General features: G+C 48.9%; 1 protein-coding gene across 1 annotated transcript; it reads right to left on the bottom strand.

The window, feature by feature from the left end:
• Window positions 1-1408: 1408 nt before the first annotated feature.
• On the bottom strand, window positions 1409-20426 carry LOC138520562 (E3 ubiquitin-protein ligase TRIM39-like). Its single transcript, XM_069632902.1, has 3 exons — window positions 19988-20426; window positions 16314-16409; window positions 1409-1876 (listed from the first exon to the last, which is right to left on the bottom strand). Exons 1-3 carry the CDS (start codon window positions 20399-20401, stop codon window positions 1409-1411), a joined length of 978 nt encoding a protein of 325 aa, XP_069489003.1. The 5' UTR covers window positions 20402-20426.
• Between the last annotated feature and the right edge of the window lie 454 nt (window positions 20427-20880).

Genomic DNA, 20880 nt, shown 5'->3' with positions numbered 1-20880 from the left:
GGTAGGGAAAACCCCATAGTGATAGGTAGGCCTTTTCTTTATTGACAGAAGAATGCCACCTCTGTGTCCGACCCCTCACTCCAGCACGCCACAGTACAATAACCCTATATGCATACATATGACACCGAGCTATAATGAATAGGCAGTGAGAGCAAATCCACTCCATTTTCAATGTTGGAGGAATAGACAGAGATTCAGGCCTCCACGGAAATTAAAACAGCTGAGAGAAGCAAACCCAGAAAGGTAAAGCTCTCTCTTGGATGTATAATACAGATTAAGCCTGTTTTATGGTAAGATAACTGTAGCTAATAAAAAGTATGGTACATCCATTCTACAGGGTTGGATCTTCAATACCACTGTCCGTTGAATCAAAGGTGGCATTGGTTGCTTCACCAAACTACAGAGGCGTGAATATTAGGAAATTAAAAGATCTCTCGGGTAAAAGTGATCTTTGGCTTTAAGGCTCACGAGTAGTTCTGATGCCTAATGGGAAGTACAAAGGGAATGGCGAGGTGGGGCCAGGGTAATAACAGTGAGTATAGAGTTAATAGAAACTGGACTTGCTCTCCTACATCAGTCTCTTGCTCGTAGCATCACAGACCATCCCCTGTTGCACTGCTGCCATCTGCTGGTGAAAGTGTGAACTGAATTTGCACTGACATCCTAAGCATTTTATATATGATATTGTAGGTCAGCAAGTAGGACCAGTAGCAACTGTTTGCTATCGTATCAATTTACTAGCAATGGAGTTTTTAAGCATCTCCTGAATGCTATGAAGGAAATTCTAGTGGTGATTATATTGTATTGATTACATTTTTAATGTTATTGTTTAATATCTTGATATTTATAATTACATACAAATATATTTGCGTTCAAATATCTCACTGTCCAAAAGCCACAGCTGTGTTTAATAGAAGCTGGCATGGAGCGAGTGAGATATCCCACCCTTGCTGCAATTATCCTCTGCAGTTGTGAGTTCTTTACTTAAAGGCAGTGCCCTGGTATACGTTGCAGCTGACTATTTCCAAATGCTTTCTTCTGGATCCAGTTGCCAACAGATGGGTTTATGTACTTCCCCCCCGAGTTGCTATCAAGAAAGTTCAAGGGGTGATCTTATCTCCTCGCTCTGCTGTTGACACTTCCCCTATAGTGCTGACATGACGTCCCTATGGAGGAAATGCTGTACTTCTGGTTCTATATCTGCCTGATCCTCTCTCACCTACAGTAAATCCTCTTCTTGCTGCTGACTCTGATCAGGTCCCTGGCAGTGGATCGCTGCTGTTACAGGTCTACAGATCCCGGATCCCCTCTCACCTTCAGTAGCTCCTTGTCCTGCTGCTGGACCCTCTGTTCTGTCTCTGGGATCAGGCCCCTGTGGGTGGATTGCTGATCTAGTTCTATAGATACCTCATTCCCCTTCACCTTCAGTAGATCCCCATTCTACTGCTGGCACTTCCTCTCCAACTCTGTCATCAGGTCCTTGTGGGTGCTTTGATGCTCTAGTCCTAAAGATCCCGGATCCCCTCTCACCTTCAGTAGATCCACATCCTGCTGCTGGCACTTCCTCTCCAGCTCTGTCATCAGGTCCCTGTGGGTGCTTTGCTGCTCTAGTCCTAAAGATCCCGGATCCCCTCTCACCTTCAGTAGATCCACATCCTGCTGCTGGCACCTGGCACTTCCTCTCCAGCTCTGTGATCAGGTCCCTGTGGGTGCTTTGCTGCTCCTCTAGTCGGGTCAGTTTCTCCTGAATCTTCTTCATCTTCTCCTCTTGCTCCTTCTCCAGTCTGCTGAGCAGCTGCTGTTTCTCCTTCTCCAGAAACTGCTTCAGATGCTCAAATGTACTAAGGATGCTCTCTCTCTGCTTCATAATGTTTCCCTTAAAAATAGATTTAAACAAACAATAGACATATATTATATTTCTGATTATTATATTAACTATCATAACATATCTTACATATAACGTCTGTAGTGGTTCCCTCTCAATAACTCTTAAAATCATAAACCCAACACACGTGAATAACCGATTGCCAATTATATTTTTCTTATAAACCAGTTTTTATTATGTTTTTTCCATATTGCAACATTATTCATCATATCCTTGTTCAAATACACATTTTTGTTATTGTTGACCATTCATCCTATCCCATTCCTCCTTCCTCTCGCTCATTCTAACCCCTTCCTTCCCTTGCCCTCAATCCCCTGCCTCCCCCTCCTGTAGTATCTCGTACCGATGTGCCCCTTCTCTCAGGCATCCATGTCCCATTTCCCCCATGTCGTCTGATACTTCCTCATGGACCCCCTCCTTATTCCTGTACATGGTCTCCTCCATTCTGCTGCAATGGTCCATTCCAATCTCTGTTTCCCAAAGTGGGCATTTCCTAGGTCTCCCATTTTGCCACTAGGTCCCTTTTTACCACCATCGATGGTATGTGTATCAGTGTCTCTTCCCCTCTGCTTCCTTCACACTCCCCTCTTATATGCAGTAACATCATCTTAGGAATGTTCCCACTTCCCTTCCACATTTCAGACACCGGCCATGCGTTACTCTACCCCTGTTATGCAGTCTATCTCTGGAGTGGTATACTCTGTGCAGAATGTTGTATTGTATGAGCCTCATCCTGGATGATACATTGGGCCTCATTACAAGTGTAGCGAACCAGAAATAAGGGTGCCGGTAGCAACGTACCAGCACCCTTTCCTGAATGCCACACTACAAGTCTGCCTACAGGGGCCGTTGCGCCCGGCAGGTCTGACGTGCCGGGCGCATCCGCCCCTGCAGGCAGAGTTGTCACAGAAGCACCAGCACCGTTAACAGCGGTGTCAGTGCTTCCGTAAAACCCATTCCATGGGGTCCTATGGGACTCCACAGGAATGGGGACTTACCGAATCTGCCGCCTGACTTCCCTGTCCTGGTGGCACCGGGAAGTCAGGCGGTGGATTCAGGCCCATTAATCTCTCTTGAAGCCACTAGCGCTTCTATCAATTTTTCATCCTCTTTTGTTCATGGGTCTCTTTCCCATCTCCTCTTCTGGTGTGCCATGGAGGAAGGGGTATGTGTTTTATTTATGACTTGATATAGTGTTGTTATCCCTTTCCCCTTTTTTCTCTGAATAGATCAATCTCCGGGGACGGGGGTGTGTTCAGAGAAGTCCAATTCCCCTCCAAAGTGAGCTTCTACTGCATGTTTTAGTCTCATGTATGTGAAGAATTATTCCTGGCCCAGTCCATATTTTTCCTGCATTGTTTGGAATGGGTTATCTGTTTTTTATCCACTATATCTCCCAGTCTGCATACTTCCTTTTCCACCCGACGTGGCTGCCTGCCTGGCTTTTATATCTCTTTAATATTGGGATTTTCCCACAGTGGGAACTGTCTGGTAGCTTTCCCCTTCCATCCCATTGCGTGTGTGACTTCCTTCCTGATTTGCACCAATCTCGGTCCTGCTGGGGGGAGAGAACCCTTCCCCGGGCTTCTGTGCAGTATCTGTTAGGGGGTTCGGCCTTCCATTTGCGACAGTTCCAGTCTTATGTGAGCTTGATTTCCCCCTCCAAATACCCACTCATTTGCTACCACCAGATGGGCCGCCCAGTAGTATTTCCATATATCTGGCAGTCCTACCCCTCCGTCACATACCGCTTTTGTGAGCGCCCGCAGGGCTATGCGTGGATTCTTGTCACCCCATAATAGTCCTTTAATTATAGCTTTGATCCTTGTGAACTGTATCTTGGGTGTTTTCACCAAAGTGTTCTGCAAGACATATAGCAGTCTGGGCAGTGCCATCATTTTTAATGAATTGACCCTTCTGAGAAGTGTTATAGGTAGGTTAGCCCAATGTTTAGCGTCTTCTTGTTGTCTGCGATTTATTGGTTTTAGATTATTTTTATGAAACACATGTTCTACCTTTTCCAATATTATGCCCAAATACTTAAATCCCCCTTGCTGCACCCAGAGGGGCCTTCCTCAGGGACTGCATCTTCCCCCGCCTGTACTGGTATTGTGACTGATTTTTTCCAGTTAACTCTCGAGACCACAGTAAATTCCGAACTCCCGTATGGTATCCATTACCCTCGGTCCCATTCTTCTGGGATCCCCTCGATTTTATCTTCCCAGTTCCTGGGTCATCGGAACCCTTGAATTGTAGGATACACTCTAATGCGCTCGGCTAGTGGTTCCATTGCTATGAGGAATAGCAGCGGTGACAGTGGACATCCTTGTCTCGTTCCCCTCTGGAGCGAGAAGATATGGGATGTGTGCCCATTCACTCTAACTTTCGCGAGTGGTTGTGCATTTAGTTGTTTCTTCTATCCTATCCCCGGCCTGCCTTTTCCATTGCTGCTCACAGGAATTCCCATTGCACCGAATCAAAGGCCTTCTCTAGTGCCATTATTGCGTGGGGACCCTCCAATGAGTCGGATAATACTAAAGTGTTATGTATACGTCTCAGGTTCATCCTGTTTGCTCTTCTGGAACAAAACCACATTGACCAGAGTTCATTCGCTTGCTTCTTACCCCTACTAACCTTGTTGCTAGTATCTTGGCTAGGACCTTTGCCTCTCCAATCAGCAAAGATATGGGACGATACAGGGCACATTTATCGGTGGGTTTACCTTTTTTGTAGCCGTTCTCGTGTTTCGTGGGAGTGTGCCTTGTGCACAACTTTCCATGAACATGTCCCACATTGACTTGACCACCTTGTCGCCAATGTATTTCCAAAATGCAGTCGTGATTCCTTTCGGTCCCAGGGTTTTCCCACAATGTAAGCTCTTAATTGCCTCTTGTACTTCCTCCAGCATCATCTCTTTATCCATTACTTGTTGAGTTTGTTCATCAACCTGTGGCAGGTTTACCCCATCTAAGTATCTCCCAATTTCAATCTCTGTAGGCCCTGGGACCGCACTGTATAGCCCATGGTAAAAATGTGCAAAGTTGTCTATTTTATCCCCTTCCGTGTAGATTGTTCCCTCCTCATTACTGATGCCCCTAACCCATCTGGACTCCTCCTCCCTTTTCTCCAAGCATCCTTCCACTGTGAGAAACCAGAAGGTGTCTCGCCCACTAGTCCTGTGGATCAGTAATCCAGGTAGCCAGGGCATGGCCATCACTTTTGGATCCAGTTCCTGGGGGTGGACCAGTGCGGGAGGATCGCCTGCGTGAGAGTTCTTCGGGGAGTGGGACACTGGATGATGAGATGCGGTATCCCCTTCTCTGTTAACACCTTTACCCCATCCTACCAGGTAGGATGTTTAGGAACTCAACCACCCCCCGCCCTCCTTTTACAACACAAACACTTTCACACAGACAGCCCGCTATGGGAGAAAACAGACTAACACCCGAGCAGTATATCTGATGTGTCCCAATACAATGGTAAGGCAATTATGGACCATCACACACACCGACTCCCATTACACTTCCCCACGCAGATAAAAGGCAGAGCATGAGAGCTCAGTCTGAGTGAGTCTGTGAGGCAAAGCACATGAGGAAACAGCAGCTCCAAGATGGCAGCTTAATGAGAGACAAAACAGAAGGAGATCGCAAGGAGGGAAATTCCCTTGACCTTTTCGACAAGGAACCGTTACTTTCTAGAGACCTCGAGAATAGAAATCGTATGACCAGGAAACCAAGCTGAAGAATCCCGCATTGTGTGTCGGAGGTACCCGGGTCCTCCCGTGTCAATAATCGGTATCAGGTAATATTATCCCCACTAATAATATCGCCATATATATGGTTGCCGGGATCTGCCATAGGCGATATTATTAGTGGGGTTAATTTTTGGGGTAAATGGGAGTGGGGTTGCAGGGGTGTTCCCCGCTCCCTTTGAAATAATATGGGGGTTGTGGGGGTGTCCCCCGCAGGTTCAATGGGTTAATATAACCGCAAAAATATGGCGCCATTCTTGTATGGCAATATTTCTGCGGGGATATTAACACATGGAACCCAATAATCAAGGTGGGGAGAATAACCAGCTGCCGTGGTTCCAACCTTGGCTTCAAGAACAAAGCTGCTTCAGTAAAAACAACACAGCTGGTGAGTTGGGGCGACCAATACAAGACCGGGCTGTGTTGAAGCCAAGGTTGCAAGCAGCTCTGGAACGAACATTGTTAAAACGTGTGTGATAAGAGGCGCACGTGAAGTTGAACTGCTGATGAGTGATTGAACTTTAAAGCAAGCTACAATACCTTTGACAGAGTGGTCCGGCACTGCGTGGGTGCTCAATCGAAGGTCTCTGTAAGGTACCCAGCCGAGAAGTGACAAAAGTAGATACATTTGATCTAAGCCCAGCGGAGGGAGATCAATTGAAAGAGAACGAATGAATGTAAATCGAAGTGGTCCTGTGACAGGTCAAGCAAAATCCAGCACACAGTCAAAAGTCTTCGATTTTGAGGAAGTAGACAAAGTCTGGAAAAGTGCATGAATTCGGTCCGAGCCCGGCAGAGGGAGACCAATTGAAGGTTTTGTGTAAAAGTGGGTCGGAGCCCGGCAGAGGGAGACCCGAGGTGAATAGTGAATCACCTGAGAAATTGTGTACATGTGAAATCCTAAGAAGAAAGGAAATGTATTGTTTGTTTGTCGAATCAGGCCCTTTGAAAGAAGAGACTCTGAATGACAAAAAGACTTGGGCACAGAAGGCCCTGATGCTGAGTTTTTGAACTGCATCCTCATGCTAGAGAAGCCAGAGAGTGTACTAAGCTCGAGTGTGCCGCCTTGTCCCGTGCTGAAAACGTGGGGAAGGGGAGCCAATGGCTCAGATGTTCTGACATACCATTTCTTGAACACTTTTCTTCTGCATAACCTTGTTTCCCACACTATTCGCATTTAGATGTAAGGATTGGCAATAGGTTTATTAGTATAGGACCTTTTATTTCGACAAATCACCACTACGACTACGTTATTATTATTTGATGGTGTAGCTTGCTCTCATCTTTAGATTTAGGATTAGATAGGTGTTTTTCAATCCCAATTGAAGTTCAATAAACACCCTTGAAGTGTGGTCACTTGTGTCTGTCTTACTGTTTGATACCATGCTTCTCTACACCACCTTTGGACCAGAGTTCATACACTCTGGGTTTCGTGGCCCAGCTTGTCTTTTGCCTCATCCGTCACCGTTACTTTGTATTGCCCTGTGACATTTAGCATCTCTATTTTAGATTATTTTATTTGTTCATCTACGTGCCTCTTTTCTGTCCTAGCCACCTCTTTTTCTAGTGTCTCCAGCGTTTCCCTTCTTTCTTTCCAATATAACCTTATTGCGGCCTTTGCCCTTCCCCTAACTACTGTTTTATAATTCCCAAAGTGTGCAACCACTATTCAGTGTGCCCTCATTCAATTCAAAGTATTTAATCTCCTCCTGTATTGTCTCGATCCCTAGGTGGTATGTGTTCAGTCGCCACTCCCCTTACCCCTTCAGTCCCTCCCCTCTTATCGTAATATACAGCGGGGCATAATCCAATATCCCTCTTGTCAGGTTTTCCGCTTCCAATACCCTTCCGGTCATGGTACATGGAAACAAAAAGTAGGCTCAGCGAGACATTGAGTCGTGTGCTCAGGAATAGTACAAGAACTGTCTTTTACCGGGGTGTAAACCTCTCCAGATATCCCATTATCCTGTTGCCTCCAAAAAGGTCGCCAGATTGGTGCGTGTCTCCCTCTGGGATATTACCCCATCTGAGGACATCTATTTGTCGGTGAAGGACGTCATTAAAGTCACATCCCACTATGGTTAAATTTGCACCGTGGGTTGCCAGTATTGACTGACTCTTGTTAACTAGGTCTGGTTGTGTGAAGTACCTGAGGGTATTTCACTGCCCAGAACCTTAGGGAATGACAAGGAAGCATCCAGTGGGACGATACAGTATTCCCCCCACCTCTGCTCCACCTTTTCAGCATAGGCTGGTCCTGCGTACAGTTGACATCTGCAGCATGACACTGGGGCTATTGTCCGCGGTCTTAGATTCTCCTCGATGAAGGTTCTGCGGGCCTGGGACAAAAAGGGAAAGGTCACTTCTCTTGTCGTCACCCTCTCGCTTCCCGCCGCCTTTCTCCTTCTCTTGAACTGCTGAGTCGAATTAGCCTTTTCCTTGTGCTGTCTGCCGTATTCGCCTTTCTCGCCTCGCTAGCCTTGCTCATACTGTGCTCTCTGGCTCCACCGTTTATACCTGTGGGGAACGAAAAGGGCCATCGGGGGTGTGTGATTTTGATCAATTGCATGACCTTGCCTGGCCCTTGCATTGGGACATGTCAGGGAAACGGCTCGAGTATTAGTCTGTTGTCTTTGTTGTTGTGCGGTGCGAAAGTGATAGAGGCAGAAAAGTGGGGGTAGTGGTGTGGAATGTCCTACTTGAGAGGATGGGGAAAAGGTGTTAAAGGAATGGGGATACCTAGTCCCACCCGTCGGCGTCCCACTCCCACTCCCCGGGGACCCCCATCCAGGTGATCCTCCCTCACTGGTCCACCCCCAGGAACTGATCCAATAGCGATGGCCATATCCTGGCCATCTGGATGACAGATCCACGAGGTTTAGGCAGGGAGATACCTTCAGGTTTCTCACAATAGGCATGTCAATATTACAGTAGGTTGACCGCTTTTAGGTAGTTTCCGGGGAAGTATTATGACTAGTATAAATGCTAGTCTCACAAAACAGTTTCCATAATGGCGTCAACGCCATTTTAAGCTATGATATCACTGCGTCTTCACAATGTTACTACAAAAGAACAGCCATTTTGTATTGCCACGTTTACAGTGGCGTTTCAGATTGCATTCGGGTTATCCATCAGCCTTGATCTAACGTTGGACATTGTGAGTTTCCCTCTGCTTTGGGCATTTAGGATACAGTATATTTTCTTGATTTTTAGATACTGTTGGCTACATTTATGCTTTTATTTATAGGGTTGAGACATATATTCACCTTTTATTGGAGTGAACCTCTCCCCTTGATGCTCAAGGTATATGGAACTCAATTGGGGTCTTTGTATACCACTGGACTCTACGAGACTAGGCGTACATATATTGTTTCATTTTAATTGTGGAACACTGCACGATTATCCCAGTTTCTTCTGGTGTACAAGCCGATGCTTGCAGAGCTAGAAGGTATGACACTAAACAGATTCATCTATCAAATTTTAGTTAATTGGACTTTAGTAGCCTCATTAGGTTTTATTTATCCTCTATACAGCACTTCCCGCTTGATGCCATCGAGATCCTTCGCCATTTACAATTGGCTGGTCCAGAATTCTTTATAGAGGATCTCTCACTTAGAATGAGGTAAATGACCAAGTCTTTTTATTCATTGATATATCATTACTTTCAGTTTTATGAGTATACCACTGATGGTTTTTCACTTTTGTTAATTCTACAGATTAAATTGTCATTTGCTCCTGAAGAAGGGAGCTATGTCCCGAAAAGGGATGAGCTGGATTTCTTACAATAACACTGTTTTGGAAGAAGAATCAAAGGCCTTGCCTATTATCTTTCCGATACCCTAAACATTGAATGAGTATTTTCCATGAATGTTTGGCTGTTTATGCCCTATGTAGAGTGCAGGGGACGGGGGGTCCCTACCATTGGGATCCGGATTCTAGTATTGTGTTGCAATCTATGTGCCAGGATTGTTGCTTTCTCCCTGCACCTGAAGTGTTATATTTACTCTTTTTCTACTGACTAGTCACCATTTATTTAACTCGGGCTAACTTAGGAGTGCAGTGTGACATCTACTTTTTTGGTTTTTCTCAAGGTGTCAGTGGGCCTGGAGGCTGGGACAGTTTGGCATGTATCCTTTGGCAGTGGGAGCTGGGGGGTGGGGGGGACAATGCAGTGAGCTTGGAATTTGGGGTAGCTTAGCGTGTATCCTTTGGCAGAGGTAGCTTTGGGAGGGGGCAGAACAGAGGGCCTGGAGGTTCAGGTAGCTTGACGTGTATCATTTGGCAGAGGGAGCTTTGGGAGGGGGCAGGACAGAGGGCATGGAGGCAGAGGTAACTTGGCATGTTTCCTTTGACAGAAGGGGCTGGAGGGGGCTGGGTGTTTGCAGGACAATGGGCCGGGAGGCTGAGGTAGCTTGGCATGTATCCTTTGGTAGTGGGAGCTGGGAGGGGGGCAGGGCAGTGGTCGTGGAGGTTGAGGTAGCTTGGTATGTATACTTTTGTAGTGGGAGCTGGAGGTGCAGGGCAGTAGGCCTGGAGGTCACGATAGCTTGGCGTGTATCCTTTGGCAGAGGGAGCTTGGGGTTTGGGGGAGGGAGGGGTGCAGGGCAATTTCCCTGGAGGCTGAGGTTGCTTGGCATTTATCCATTGGCAGAGGGAGCTTTGAGAGGGGGTAGGGCAGAGGGCCTGGAGGTTGAGGTAGCTTGGCGTGTATGCTTTGGCAGAGGGGTCTTGAGGCAGGGGGCAGGGCACTAGACCTGGAGGCTGAGGTAGCTTGGCATGTATCCTTTGGCAGAGGGAGCTTTGGGAGGGGGGCAGGGCAGTGGGCCTAGTGGTTGACGTAGCTTGCCGTGTATCCATTGGCAGAAAGAGCTTGGGGAGGAGGGCAGGGCAGTGGGCCTGGAGGCTGAGGTAGCTTGGCATGTACCCTTTGGCAGTGGGAGCTTGGGGCAGGGGGGAGGGTTGGCAGGGAAGTGGGCCTGAAGGCTGAGGTAGCTTGGCGTGTATCCTTTGGCAGAGGGAGCTGGGGGGCGCAGGGCAGTGGGCCTGGAGGCTGAGGTAGCTTGGCGTGTATCCTTTGGCAGAGGGAGCTGGTGTGGCAGGGCAGTGGGCCTGGTGGTTGAGGTAGCTTGGTGTGTATCCTTTGACAGAGGGAGATTGGGGAGGGGAGCAGGGCAGTGGGCCAGGAGGGTGAGGTAGCTTGGCGTGTATCCTTTGGCAGAGGGAGCTGGTGTGGCAGGGCAGTGGGCCTGGTGGTTGAGGTAGCTTGCCGTGTATCCTTTGGCAGAGGGAGCTTTGGGACAGGGTAGGACAGCGGGCCTGGAGGTTGAGGTAGCTTGGTGTGTATCCTTTGGCAGAGGGAGCTGGGGGGCGCAGGGCAGTGGGCCTGGAGGCTGAGGTAGCTTGGCGTGTATCCTTTGGCAGAGGGAGCTGGTGTGGCAGGGCAGTGGGCCTGGTGGTTGAGGTAGCTTGGTGTGTATCCTTTGACAGAGGGAGATTGGGGAGGGGAGCAGGGCAGTGGGCCAGGAGGGTGAGGTAGCTTGGCGTGTATCCTTTGGCAGAGGGAGCTGGTGTGGCAGGGCAGTGGGCCTGGTGGTTGAGGTAGCTTGGTGTGTATCCTTTGACAGAGGGAGATTGGGGAGGGGGGCAGGGCAGTGGGCCTGGTGGTTGAGGTAGCTTGCCGTGTATCCTTTGGCAGAGGGAGCTTTGGGACAGGGTAGGACAGCGGGCCTGGAGGTTGAGGTAGCTTGGTGTGTATCCTTTGACAGAGGGAGCTTGGGGAGGGGAGCAGGGCAATGGGCCAGGAGGGTGAGGTAGCTTGGCATGTATCCTTTGGCAGTGGGAGCTGGGGGGGCAAGGCAGTGGGTCTGGAGGGTGAGGTAGCTTGGCATGTATCCATTGACAGAGGGAGCTTGGGGAGGGGGGGACAGGGCAATAGGCCTGGAGACTGAGGTAACTGGGTGTGTATCCTTTGGCAGTGGGAGCTGGGGGGCAGGGCAGTGGGTCTGGAGGCTGAGGTAGTTTGGTGTGTCCCCTTTGGCAGAGGGGGTGGGGAGGGGGAGCAGGGCAGGGGACCTGGAGGTTTAAGTGGCTTGGGGTGTATCCTTTGGCAGAGGGGGTAGGCAGAACGGGCAGGACAGTGGAGCTGGAGGTTGAGGGGGCTTGGCATGTATTTTTTATATTATTGGACATTTGTATGGCACCTATACCCAAGTGTTTCCAAACGCCACAAGACAAAATTGGGGATGGGACATAGGAAAGAAAAATTACAAAGCAACAATAACGGTTATATTGGCCTCGTGACAATCCTACCGTGTTGTTGGTGGCCCGATCCAGCATCACTGGGGCCACCAACAACAAGGCTGAACTTTTTAAAATCTGCAAGAATCTTGCCAATCCTTTTGCAGTCTCCCCCTCTCCTCCTCCCTCCCAGGCCCTCTGCACTGCACACCCACTTCTCCAAGACTCTGGACATCCTGTCCTCACTGTCATCTGCTCCACCCGACTCCCTTCTCCCCCCTCTCCTCCACCATAACGTGACGATAACCGGGAGGCCACTTCATCCCATGGCTCACCTCTACCACTCACTGCACACTATTAGAGGGCTTTTATACACCCACTAATGTGCTTACTATGGAATGGTATCCACAGCAAGTCTCTGTGCTATTGTTCCATCATCTGTAACTTCCGGGGGGTCCTTAGGTCTCTGTTAGGGAGAATTCTCATAAATGTGCCAATTCCTCCCACCTTAGAGCGCTCCGGCTCTTTTGCTAAACTTTGGAACTTTGAACGTTTTAATTCTGTTTGTTTTCTGTGTTTATTTCTTTTTGATATGGAGTCTAACCAACTCCATAGGCATCATCTTGTTTATTTGTGTCACACAGCACCCTCAGTGCAGTGACACAGGGATGCCTTTTAGGATGTCCCAAGGTTTAAATACCTTCTCTGGGATAAACTACTATTTCCCAGAGAAAGTAAAGTGAAACTGACTTTACTAGTCTTTTCAAATTCCTAGACCCAGCACACCCTATCTTACAATAGAGTGCTGGAGGGGTTACCTAGTATCCCCTATGTCTAGATACTCATGTAGCAGTCAAATGCTACCCTTTCCTCTCGAAATGGCTGGTGGCAGTGGTTTTACAAGGAACTACCATGATTTTTCCCGACCGCGAACACCGGTAATGTTAAATCGCGGGAGCCATGTTTTTCAAGATGGCGTCTGAGCCCTCTTTGTTTAAACAGTTCCGGTCTTCTTTTTTTTGCCATTTTCTTTTGGAAAGGTCCTTCTAGAGTTTGTCTCTGCGCGCCAAACCAGGCTTGTCCCTTTGTTCCATCGCCTTTGGCAGGCTTCAGGACTGAAGACCGCCTCTGGCGCCCAAGTGTCTGGGGTGGGCAGGAAGTGAGGAGGTGCCCGAAACTCCCTGTGCTTAGTCTCCTAGGAGACCCAAATGCACTCTGGTGCGATTGGCTGGCTGACTGTCCGGCAAAGACAGCCACCTTGCTGGGTGAGTGGCAGCTAGGCCGGAATGAATGGGAGGAAACTGGATAAAAGGCAAGTCTCTTGGCTTGGAAGGCAGAGTCGACCACTGGAACGAAAGAACCGAAGACGAGCTGGAAGAGGACGGCTGCTGCAACTCCTGGACTGTTGGTTTGCCCGGTGAAGCCCTGCTGCAGGTCTGAATCGCCAAGTTCATCTCAACAGAGAAGCCCTTCAAGGACGACTTCTTCCATTGAGTTGGTGGGACCAATCAACTCGACCCGTAAGCCACCTGGATACCATTCTGGGAGCTGGTTGTATTTTCCTCAGAGTGCTGCAGGAAACCGAATAACCAGGGAGAGGGACACCAGTTTGTGTGCTTGACTACAGCTACTGGAATTGAAGATTTGCCATTTGCCAGCTTTTTGACTAGTCCCAGTGCAGTGCAGGAGTCCCTGACTTCCTCCCTCTCGTCCCCACGACTGAGGCTCAGGAACAGCGAGATCTGCAGGAACTGCCAGGAACAGACGTCTTCAGCTGCATCTTTTTCTTCATTGTACAGTACTGTGAAACCCCGACCGAGAGAACTTACCTCTCACTGCGAAAGTGCTTGAAAATATGGCAACTTGCAGGCCTAGTCAGTTTGTTACCCAACATATGATTCTTTCTTTTACAAAATACTTCTGAGAACTTTGGGAAAGACTTTTCCGTTTAACAACCAGAACTGTTTTAACCTATACAAGACTTTAGCCCATTGACTTTGGCCTAACCTATTGCATTGAATTGACTCCTCTGGTGAACTCAAACTATTTGCACTGTTTAAGAATAACTGTAATCTTCTTTTTATTAACCTATGCCTTTTTGCTCCTACTTCAAAGAACTCACAATGCCATTTTGCTCCTCCTTCAAAGTAGTTTAAATGCCTCAGAACCTGACTGTGTAAAGTACTGAAGTATATTTTTGTGTGACATAGATTGCCTCATTCTAGTGAATGTTTTATAACTGACTGTGAAATAAATTAATAAGTGTTTTACCAAGAAACCTAGAGTGTAAGAGTGTATTTGAATACTTGTGATTGTAGACCTCTGTGTAACATTATTACAGCTCACATTCCCCTCTTGAGATAAGCCTGGCTGCTCAGCAACGCTACCAAAACTGTGTAGTATGGACTTATACCAAAGGTTGGTTTGCTTACACCTGTAGTCCTGGTTGTGTGTAGTGGTCCCCAAAGGGACTGCATACAAACTTTGCCTAACAGTCTCTGACCCCCATTTAGGCTTTGTGTTACTTTCCTAGGACCCCCATGTCGGATTTCCATCTCATCCACCTGGCTGTGGAGGTCGAATCTCTCCCGCCTCCAGCTCTTCTCCATGTACTCTCAGGATGTCTCCTACCTCACTCATCCAGCTCTACTCTGCATACTCTCGGGGGATGTCTCGTATCTCTCTCCTCCAGCTCTTTTCCCTGTACTCTCAGGGGATGTCTCGTATCTCTCCCCTCTAGCTCTGCTCCCTGTACTCTCAGGGGATGTCTTGTATCTCCCCCATCCAGCTCTGCTCTCTGTACTCTCAGGGGATGTCTCGTATCTCTCCCCTCCAGTTCTGCTCCCTGTACTCTCAGGGCATGTCTCGTATCCCTTCCATCTAGCTCTGCTCTCTGTACTCTCACGGGATGTTGCGTATCTCTCCCCTCCAGCTCTGCTCTCTGTACTCTCATGGGAAGTCTAGTATCTCTCCTCTCAAGCTCTACTCCCTATACTCTCAGGGTATGTCTCGTATATCTCCCCTCCAGCTCTTTTCCCTGTACTCTCAGCGGATGTCTTGTGTATCTCCCATCCAGCTCTGCTCTCTGTACTCCCCGGGGATGTCTCGTATCTCTCCCATCCAGCTTTGCTCTCTGTACTCTCTGGGGATGTCTCATATCTCTCCCATCCAGCTCTGCTCCCTGTACTCTTGCGGATGTCTTGTATCACTCCCATCCAGCTCTGCTCCCTGTACTCTCAGGGGATGTCTCGTACCTCTCCCCTCCAGCTCTGCTCTCTGTACTCTCAGGGGATGTCTCGTATCTCTCCCTTCCAGCTCTGCTCCCTGTACTCTTAGTGGATGTCTCGCATGTCTCCCCTCCAGCTCTGCTCTCTACTCTCAGGGGATGTCTCGTATTTCTCCCCTCCAGCTCTGCTCTCTTTACTCTTAGGGGATGTCTCGCATCTCTCCCATCCAGCACTGCTCCCTATACTCTTAGGGGATGTCTCACATGTCTCCCCTCCAGCTCTGCTCACTGTACTCTCAGAGGATGTCTCGTATCTCTCCCCTCCAGCTCCGCTCTCTGTACTCTCAGGGGAAGTCTTGTATCTCTCCCCTCCAGCTCTGCTCTCTGTACTCTCAGGGGATGTCTCGTACCTCACCCATCCAGCTCTGCTCTCTGTACTCTCAGGGGATGTCTCGTATCTCGCCCATCCAGCACTGCTCCCTAAACTCTTATGGGATGTCTCACATGTCTCCCCTCCAGCTCTGCTCTCTGTACTCTCAGGGGATGTCTCGTATCTCTCCTCTCCAGCTCTGCTCTCTGTACTCTCGGGGGATGTCTCATATTTCTCCCCTCCAGCTCTGCTCCCTGTACTCTCAGGGGATGTCTCGTATCTCTCCCCTCCAGCCCTGCTCTCTGTACTCTCAGTGGATGGCTTGTATCGCTCCCATCCAGCTCTGCTCTCTGTACTCTCAGGATGTCTTGTATCTCTCCCCTCCAGCTCTGCTCTCTGTACTCTCAGGATGTCTCGAATCTCTCCCCTTCAGCTCTGCTCTCTGTACTCTCAGGATGTCTCGTATCTCTCCCCTCCAGCTCTGCTCTCTGTACTATCAGGGGATGTCTTGCATCTCTCCCCTCCAGCTCTGCTCTCTGTACTTTCAGGATGTCTCGTATCTCTCCCCTTCAGCTCTGCTCTCTGTGCTCTCAGGATGTCTCGTATCTCTCCCCTCCAGCTCTGCTCTCAGTACTCTCAGGGGATGTCTCGTATCTCTCCCGTCCAGCTCTGCTCTCTGTAATCTCAGGGGATGTCTCGTATCTCTCCCCTCCAGCTCTGCTCTCTGTACTCTCAGGATGTCTCATATCCATCCCCTCCACCACTGTTCCATGGACTCTTGAAGGCACCCTCGTGCCTCTCTGCCCTGAGCCTCTATACACATATATGAAGGCATTACTCTCACCTCGAGCTCGGATGCTTTCCTGCTTTCTTCCTCTCCCCACTCCTGCAGCTCCTTCAGCTCTTTTTTCAGATGCTCCATGTGGCTGTAAAGTTTATCCTAAAGGAATGAAATCATTGTGTTAGTCAAAAGATTTCCTGCAAATGAATAATCTACACAGAGCAAGGCAGAAGGCTCCCAGTACATCCTAGCCGGTCCCCTATGCTTGTATATAGCCCATAAAAAATATGTTCTCTTAAACTCACTTACAGTCTACAATGTATGCTCCCTCATACTCCCAGCTGCCCCCATAGGCTAATGGACAGTCTATGTTCCCTCAGACTCCCAGGTACTCCCATAGGCTAATGTACAGTCTATAAAGAATGCTCCCTCCGAATCCAAGCTAATCCCATAGGCTAATGGACAGTCGATAATGTATGCTCCCTCAGACTCCCAGCTGCTCCCATAGGCTAATGGACAGTCTATGTTCCCTCAGACTCCCAGGTACTCCCATAGGCTAATGTACAGTCTATAAAGAATGCTCCCTCCGAATCCAAGCTGATCCCATAGGCTAATGGACAGTGGGCCTCATTACGACCCTGGCGGTAAGGGGTTAGCGCCAGCGTTAGCTGCGCCGACCCCTTACCGCCGATTCCGAGATTTCACAGCGCCATGGTGACTTTTACGGCTGCTTTTAGCAGCCGTAGAAAACCATGGCGCTATGGAACCTTGGCGTTAATTACACCACCGTAATTTACGGTGGTGTAATTAACGCCTTCCCCACTCCCATTGAGCCCTATGGGGGCGAAATGGGAATGGGGAAGGGTAAATGGGACAATGGGGACTTACCGCCCCGCCAACCTCGGAATGGGGCGGTAAGTCCGCCATCCGCCATGGCGTAAACGGACTTTACGCCATGGCGGTAAAGTCCGTCGATGGCGGTAAAAATCCACCAGGGTCGTAATGAGGCCCAGTGTATAATCTGTGCTCCATTAGACTCCTGGCTGCTCCCATAGGCTAATGTACAGTCTATAGAGATAGCTCCCTCTGACTCCCGGCTGCTCCCATAGGCTAATGTACAGCGTATAAAGAATGCTCCCTCAGACTCCTACCTGCCCCATAGGCTAATGTACAGTCTATGAAGAATGCTCCCTCAGACTCCTAGCTGCCCCCATAGGCTAATGTACATTGTATAATGTATGCTCCCTTAGACTCCCAGCTGCTGTCATAGGCTAATGGACAGTGTATAACGAATGCTCCCTTAGTCTTCTAGCTGCTCCCATGGGCTAATGTACATTCTATAGAGAACGCTCCCTTAGACTCAGCTGCTCCCATAGGCTAATGGACAGTCTATAGAGAATGCTCCCTCAGACTCCCAGCTGCCCCCATAGGCTAATATACAGTCTATAAGGAATGCTCCCTCAGTCTTCTAGCTGCTCCCATGGGCTAATGTACATTCTATAGAGAATGCTCCCTCAGACTCCTAGGTGCTCCCGTAGGCTAATATATAGTCTATAGAGAATGCTCCCTTAGACTCCTGGCTGCTCCCATGGGCTAATGTACATTCTATAGAGAATGCTCCCTCAGACTCCCGCTGCCCCCATAGGCTAATGTACAGTCTATAGAGAATGCTCCCTTAGACTCCTGGCTGCTTCCATAGGCTAATGTACAGTCTATAGAGAATGCTCCCTTAGACTCCTAGGTGCTCCGATAGGCTAATGTACATTCTATAGAGAATGCTCCCTTAAACTCCTGGCTGCTCCCATGGGCTAATGTACATTCTATAGAGAATGCTCCTGCAGACTCCCTGCTGTCCCCATAGGCTAATGTAGTCTACAGAGGATGCTCCCTCAGTCTTCCAGCTGCACCATAGGCTAATGGACAGTCTGCAAAGACTGCTCCCTCAGACTCATATCTGCTCCCATAGGCTAATGTACAGTATATAGAGAATGCTCCCTCATACTCGTAGCTGCTCCCATAGACTGGTTTACAATCCATAGCTCACCCATCTTGGAAGACACTCTGTTCATAGAGGTCCTAAGGTCATCAATCCTCATATCCTTTCCCCCATTAAATATGAATGTTGACACCACCCACGACACAAATGAAACCTGATTTGAGATCCTTGACCTGCCACAAACACACATAGTTCTCCTCAGCAGACCCTCCTACAGTGGGAGACTTATGGTCCCGGAACTTGCACCCTCAGCAAGAGCACCCACAGGGAGGCTTGGGATATCCACACATGGCACACGCGAGGTCATGTGTGAGGTCACATGCCACGTTACGTGCATTGCACTGACCAGAGAGTAAAGCTTAAGCAGAAACCTTAACATTAACTATGATTTACTGTGAAAAGGCAACCCGGGGGGGGGGGGGCATTAACATGCATTATCAGCCGACACCCTAGTTATAGGCCACAAGTTAGGCCACTGGCGTTGCATCTGGTACTGACACCAATGTACAGTAGACTCCCAGCACCACCTTCTTGATAAGAACCCACACCTAAAATCTGCTGCTTTGACATGGAGTTAATGCTGACATGTAAAGTTGCGGCTACTGCCCATGCAGAATTACTGCATGTCCTGTGGGATTCCATAATGGGGAATAGCAGCAGCCGTGCAGTGCATTCCTGACAATACATACCACACACACACCCTGTACTCTGTGGCAGCCTCCACACAGTACGAGCTGCAAGGTCCCAAACATGCCAGACAGCATTGTACTGTTGGGCAGCCTGGAACTCAGTAGGAGATTTAGGGCCCCAAAGAATACTACAAATGCCCCATGTACTCTTGGGTAGTCTCCACTCATGAGCTTTAGGATCCCAAGACATGCAACATTCATCATGTGTACTCTTGGGCAGTCTCCACCCAGTACATGATTCTGAAACCAAGGCATATCATGTACATAGGTTCTATCCATGGCATGTGTATTCTCTGGGGGCGAGGGCATCGTGGGACATGTGGTTACTGCCTGCTAACATGTGCATCTTGTACATTTGGTTAGCCTTATACTGTGACAACACTTTGGTCCCAAGCTTGCCATATGAACATTGTGCGCTTTTGAGTATTTTACTATAGACACAAGGTGTGACCTTTGTGAGCTCAGACCTTTCACATAATATACATAGTGTGCCCTTATTCATTCCCCTATACAGTGTGCACCCTAAGGACCCAGACCCGTCTAATGCACACTGTAATTTTTTGGACAGATTCTTTGATTCCTGGCCTTTACATACTTCTGGGCACCCTTATGAGGGCGCAGGGAGGGTTCCTTTTGCCACCAGTCAAGTCACACACACACAGTGTGCTCTTGGGCCCTTCTTTATAGGACACACTGCGTGAACTCTATGCTGCAAAGATACCTGGCACACACTCAGGTGTGTGATGTTCTTCATTGTACAGCTGCACGTCCTGGACCTCCACCTTTAGGGTTACACTGTGGCTATAATGAGTGCCATCATATCCACAACGTTACCCATCTTCCCCGGGAGACTGCCCCCCACGAGTCTCCTTGACCTACATACAGCACACATACTGTGTAATCCTGGACGCTAGTGTCTGGAATGGGAAGCAGTATGCACCGCCACCTTTCATCCCAGAGCTATAGTGCAAACTACGTGTTCCTGGACAGCCTCATTAATGAAGAGCAGTGTGTGAGAACATACCCATGTCCCAGACCTACAGCACACATACCTTGTACTCCTGTGTAGCCTCGGAAATGGGGAGCACTGTGTGAGACTTGTGATCACGTGACATGCTGCACACCACACAGATGGGTCTCTGGTCATCCTCGCAGAAGAGTTTCAGTTTCTCTTCGTGTTCTCTGCACAGATTTTCCTCCTGGGGGGTCGCATTGGGAAGGTGAAGCTGTTTTAACGTTTCCACCATGTTCCCCAGCTGCCAGTTGGGTCGGAGGGTTTTGCTCTGGGAAGTTTCCCTGCACTGGGGGCAGGGGAAGTTTGCCTCCAGTCCCTCCCAGCACTGAGTGATGCAGGACAGGCAGAAGGCATGTCCACACTCCACAGACACCGGCTCTGTGAAGTATTCCAGGCATATGGAGCAGGTGGCCTCCTCCTTCAGGCTCTGGAGCGGGGCTGCTGCGGCCATGTTCCTGCTCAGCTGCAAAAAAACAAAATGTTACTTTCGGTTTCGTTTCTCATCAGAGCCCTTGAAGGGGGCGTGTCCGTCCCTTCTCCTTATACACCCTGGAGGAGCGTGAGGTCTTTACTGGCTGTGGGACATGCCTATCAAGCTGGGTAGGCGTGTCCTCAGGAGAGCAGGGACTGGTGTTGAAATGACTTGCACCACAACTCCTCCTGGCACTCGTTGCCATAGCAGCAGTGCAAGCAGCCACTCGTTGCCATAGCAGCGGTGCAAGCAGCTATGGGCTAGTGCGAAAACAAAAGTTTATGCTATGCGTATTTGCTAGCAGATTATGGTGAAAAACGTGCTTGAGTGATTTTAGGCGCTTTACCTGCTGATTTGTTTTTCGAGCTAGATCTTCATTACCCACAGTAATTTGGGTGCACCACTGCCATGGAAGTGATTAAAAGTGGACTTGATGTACAGTGTGGAGTTTGCAAAGA

The sequence above is a fragment of the Ambystoma mexicanum genome, chromosome 13 (genome assembly GCF_040938575.1).
Source record: "Ambystoma mexicanum isolate Mex_15411 chromosome 13, UKY_AmexF1_1, whole genome shotgun sequence".
Lineage (NCBI taxonomy): Eukaryota > Metazoa > Chordata > Amphibia > Caudata > Ambystomatidae > Ambystoma > Ambystoma mexicanum.
The sequence above is the reverse complement of the archived record's forward strand: the minus strand, read 5'-3'. Positions and strand labels throughout refer to the sequence as shown.